This window comes from Medicago truncatula, chromosome 2, assembly GCF_003473485.1.
Source record: "Medicago truncatula cultivar Jemalong A17 chromosome 2, MtrunA17r5.0-ANR, whole genome shotgun sequence".
In the NCBI taxonomy this organism is placed as follows: Eukaryota; Viridiplantae; Streptophyta; class Magnoliopsida; order Fabales; family Fabaceae; genus Medicago; species Medicago truncatula.
Genome location: NC_053043.1, coordinates 16351384 through 16356827, shown reverse-complemented (window position 1 = coordinate 16356827; position 5444 = coordinate 16351384). Strand labels below are relative to the sequence as shown.

Sequence of the window (5444 nt, the reverse complement as noted above, 5' to 3'; positions counted from 1 at the left end):
CGCTATAACTTTTTTTTGATGATAAGATAGAAGGACATATGAATAAATTTGAATCAGGAATATATATCATATATATTTATTTATTGTATTTTGTTTCAATCAAGAATAAACTCAACGCCGTCTGTAGGTACAAGAGCAATAGTCGAGACCATAGTCTTGCACGCAATACCCAACACCCGACTTAGGATATTTGATTTCACACCTTGCATAACAACAATCATTCCTACAATCATCAGTGCATAGTCCCATCCCAATTTCGCATTGATTAACTCCAAATTGTCCTGTTACTTGATGTGCGTAAGTACATGTGCATAAGTTGTAGAAGTCACAACTCGATCCTATAGGTTTAACACCTCTTCCAAAGGCTTCACATTGTGATGGACAATGTACATGTTCATCAGCACAATTAGCCACAATGTTTGTGCAAACACCTTCTACCTGTGTTAATTGCACTATGCTCGGACAAAATATGAAGAAAAAAAACGAACAAAATATTATTGAGAGATTTATCATCAATTTATAATTTAACAATATTGATGACGATGGTGGAGATGCTTACCTGCAACAACCAAAGCCAAAAATGCGAAGAAGCAAACAGATTTTAACATATGGTTCACGGCTATGCAATAATTCTTTGTAAAGTTTATTTACGTTTTACTACAATGTTGAAGTTGCGTATTTATAAGTCAAGAAAGGAGAGTTTTTCATTGATATAAACATTTTTTTTTTTACTTTCAAAACATTGAGTGCGACGTTTAGAACAATGTTACTTTAATATGTGCTCTTAGACCATCTACGATGACAATGAGATGAATGTGCCAAGAGATGAACAAGAGAAAATGATTGACGTGTACATGTGGAATCTATTTAAGAATTCAAAGGGGAAGGTATATTGTGAATGCTCTTAAGAAACATGTTAGCATTCTCCTAAATTAAATGCGCTGACAAGGCTTCTTGGTTGTTCATACTACAAGAAACATGACATTTAGTTACAACAAAAACTATAGGTAAATGTCATTTTAGCATAGTTATAACACCAAATACCTATACGTACGTCCATTTTGTGGGGTCAATAATTAGGTTTTACCTATAGATTTTGGACGTCACTGTTGCCTACTATGACTGAATTTCTTGTTCGGACAAAACAGATGTTATTGCCTACATATTTGGGATGTAGGTATAGAACCTAATTAGAACTACGAATGTTTTTTACTTACGAATTTTAGACGTATGTATAGAACCTAATCAGAACTACAAATGGTTTTTACCTACGGTTATCCCCTGTCACCATAGACTTTAGTGACACCTAATATTTCGTTGGTATAGATTGTAACCTTGAATGACAATTACTTATTCATGTGTTTTATTGCTATGTTCCATAAAGAGATTATCTTTAGGAAGATAGATTGTCTCACGTTGATGACAGGTTGATGAAGAAATTGCCTTGTCAGCGGAGAGCTCGCCGGAATCCATGGAATAAGCTCTGTTGTCGGTGAGAAGGAAGGGGGTGGTACCTGCACATGTGCTCCAACACCCAAGTCAGGTGGGAAACAAGGAGGTTGTGAGGTTTTTGGGATAGAATGGACTTACTTGAAATTGCAGTGGAGTGTCATTTATATAGGCATAAAAGACTGTAACGAGCTTGGAGCCTTAGTAAACCTTACCATGTAATTGGGACTTTGTTAAGTGGATATGGTCTTTTAATCGGACCGGAACATAATTAATCAAGGTACAAACTAGGCAATTAAACGAATATATTTAGAATGCAAAATCTAAAATCTCCACACCATATATATTGAAAATTAACACTAAGTCTTACAAACATAGAAATTGGCAATAGGTAAACCTTGGCAATGATAATGTACTTTAGAGAATATATACAAACAAAGAAAGAACCATATTAGACATACAAAACCTTATATATAACAATGTCAATAAAGAAAAGAAAAACAAATCCTTTCCTATAGATTGCATTGTCCCTTCTTCACAAATCCTTGTACTTTAAAAAATGTGTCATCCTTCTGAGACATAGAATCTTGGTTGTTGATAAAGTCATGAACTGGGGTTGACGGGGTAAAGAACAGGAACACGAGTCACGAATTGAAACGTAACTCAGTTCTACCTTCGATTTGGAAATTGGAACGAATGAATCACCAAGAAGCTGAAACGAGTCACGAAAGAATCAATTATTTCCAATTTATGGGTTTATGAAGATCTGATTCTAAAGATTGCTGAAGTTTTAGGTAAAGGTAATTTTTCAATGGGCGCTCTTATTTAATTTTGATGTATTTTATTGTTTTACTTTCTTGGAATATCTATACCTACTGACAATGTTTTTTTCCGTAGGTATAGTTTTCTTATACCTACGGTCTTGATATCATTTCTTCTTGTATTTCCTCTTATCTCTAAACATTCCTGGGAGGAATGTTTAGAGATAAGAGAATCAAAATCAAGGTACATAGTTACAAGTGTATTTAAAATGGCATGTGATATGCTTAACTAAATACCCACTCAAGGCCGTCCACTGGTGTACCTCCTGAATGCATCACTGCTCGTCCATGTGTTGTTCCTCTGTCTTGAAACTATGTTGTGTAGGTAGCAAAATTTCAATCCGCCCCAACCACCACCCTTCACATACCTTAGACTAGGGACGATGATGCGGTCCAGCCCGCCCCATCAGGAGACAGACTGGTGGATTCGCAAGCTACTGTCATATAAGTCTTTTTTTGTTTTTCCATAATCAGGCCACATACCAGCCCGTCCCATCCTATCACAGACCGCTTTTTGAGTGGGCTAAATGGAGCGTGGCAACTATAAGGGATGAACTCGAAACCTCGGTCCAGTCCGCCTTAAATGACGGATTAAATGTGTTACTCCGACAGATCGGACCCGTTTTTCCATCCCTACCTTAGACTCAACCCATCACCACTCCGTCACAGTGTTGTTTATATAAAAATTAAAATGTATTATTGATCAAACTTTATTTGGATTAAATGCATCAAAAGGTTAATAGAATCATATGAATACATTTAAAATAGGCATATATTTATTTATCATATTTATTTCGACTAAGAATAAATTCAACGGCGCTTATAGGTACAAAGACAATAGTTGAGACCATAGTTTTTTATACAGTACCCAATACCTGACTTAGGATATTTGATACGACACCTATCATTACAACAATCATTATCACATTCATCGCTGCAGAGTCCCATCCCTTTATCACACTTATCATATGGTGGTACTCCTGGTGCTGGATGTTCGAAAGTACAAGTGCATAGGTTATAGAAGTCACAATTATATTCTAAAAGTTTAGCACCTCTTCCAAAGTCTTGACACACCCGTTTACAATGTACCTCTTTATCAGCACAATTAGCCACAACGTTTGTGCAAACACCTTCAACATGTATTAATTGCACTGTGCTTGGACAAAGTAAGGAAAAAAAATGAAGCATAAATTAGTGAGAGATTTATCATTTAAACAATCATGATGAAAATGGTGGATATATAGATTATTACCTGCAACAACTAAAGCCAATATGGCAAAGAAACCGAAAGATTTTGACATTTGGTTCGTCGTTAAGAAATGATTCTTTGCAAGTTTATTTTGGTTTGTTACTCCAATATTAATATGTGTATTTATAAAGTCAATGAAATTAGGTTTGTTTGCTTTTTGACCAAACAAAAAACTTTTTTGTTTTGACCAAATCTAAAACTTTTTTTGGTATTATTTGTATGTCGGTGGGATAAATATAAGAGAGAAATTAGATACATATAAGATGCAAGAAAAGACTTGTGGACATAAAAGCATAAATACAAACTAGTCTTGCATAACAACAGAAGTTATAAAGACGTTTAAATCCATATTCATACGTGTTAGAAAATAGTCTACTCTGCGATAATAAAGACAATTACCTGATGTGTAGCCTAGAGACTTCAAAATTGATGAAGTAACGGTATCCGCAACAGTATCCGATACGTATTTTGCACCGATACTTGTAAAATGAGTCAATCGAAAAAGTATCCGATGGTTAAATTTTAGTTTTTAAAAATTCAATTATCCGATACATTTTAGATACGCCGAAGATACGAGAGGATACAACGATGGGAAGTGATATGCGTGCGGTACATGATTTTTTAATTATTTTGTTTTCTATTTTTTTCTTTAAAAAAAAAAGAGGAAACATGATTTTTCTAATTTCTTTTTATTCTTAAAAAAATTAGAAAAATGAAGAAACCTTATAATATATATGTTTCATAAGTCCACAATTCATTTCATAACCAATTACAAGTCCATTACTAGTCATTCTAATCTCTACGTTTACTCTCATCAAGAGCTTAGTATTTTTTTTTTTTTTTGACCAAATCAAGAGCTTAGTTAATTACTCCTACAATGCCAAACCATACTCCTATCATTCAAGTCTAAGGGTACTTAGAAGGTTGATATAGACTAAATTAGATGAAGGAAATTCAAGTTTATAGGAGTTATCGGGCGAAAAAACGATTGAAAATGGGGCAAGAACGCAAGAAAACGTCTGGAAGCGAGTAAAATCGCTTTTGGCACCATTTTCGGTCCATTTTTTGCGCCAAACTCGACCCTAATCTTCAGACTAAGTTAATCCATCCAATTACACCTTAATTTCACTTTATTCTACTCAATTCTCTAACACCACAAGCTTACATGATTCAAATTATCTTAAGTTGTTTGGTAAGGTACAATTTGGGTAATTTGGAGTGAGAGAAATTCAAGTTTTTTTCAGCATAATGAAGAGAATATGGCTAAGCTGTTAGATAGAGTAAAGTTACTAACGTTTTGGTGGATGAAAGCAAAAAACCTAACTTTATTGTTGATATTAACCACCGATGGATTTACCCTTTACTATATATATGGGCAATCCATCAGGTGTTGTTTTTTTTTCATGTTTGTGTTTCTCGAGTTTTGTAATATTCGTTTGATTCTCAAGTTATTCACATGCACGTCCTCATGAGTTTAGCTCAGTTGGTATGAACAATGCATAAAATATGCAAGGTTCGGGGTTCGAATCCCCGCCACCACAAAAAAAATTATTCTCGTACACTTCTTTTTCTTGTTGTATATTAATCATAATATTGCAGAATTTCATTTGCACTAAAATGATGTGTTGAAAGGTGAATAAAATCATAAGAATACATCTGACATGGGCATACATATTATCAGGGGCGGAGCCACCCCCAGCTAGCATAGGTACTAGCATAGGTACTAGCCCAGGCTCAGGTTCTACTTTCTGTGTAACAAGCACAACCATTACTAGAACTTCTTGCTTTTCCTGCGGATTTTGCTAAGGATTTAAGTTCCCAGGTGAGATAATACCTTAGGATTTTAGGATCTGCAGGAAAGGTATATCCACAGAAAATGTGCAATTATATGCAGAAAGGAAATAACGTTTTGCGATAATTTTTTT

General features: G+C 34.6%; 1 protein-coding gene across 1 annotated transcript; it reads right to left on the bottom strand.

Moving 5' to 3' along the window:
* Nucleotides 1–3000: 3000 nt before the first annotated feature.
* Nucleotides 3001–3646, bottom strand: LOC120578026 (defensin-like protein 183). Its single transcript, XM_039830105.1, has 2 exons — nt 3523–3646; nt 3001–3421 (listed from the first exon to the last, which is right to left on the bottom strand). Exons 1-2 carry the CDS (start codon nt 3569–3571, stop codon nt 3081–3083), a joined length of 390 nt encoding a protein of 129 aa, XP_039686039.1. The 5' UTR covers nt 3572–3646; the 3' UTR covers nt 3001–3080.
* Nucleotides 3647–5444: the final 1798 nt, after the last annotated feature.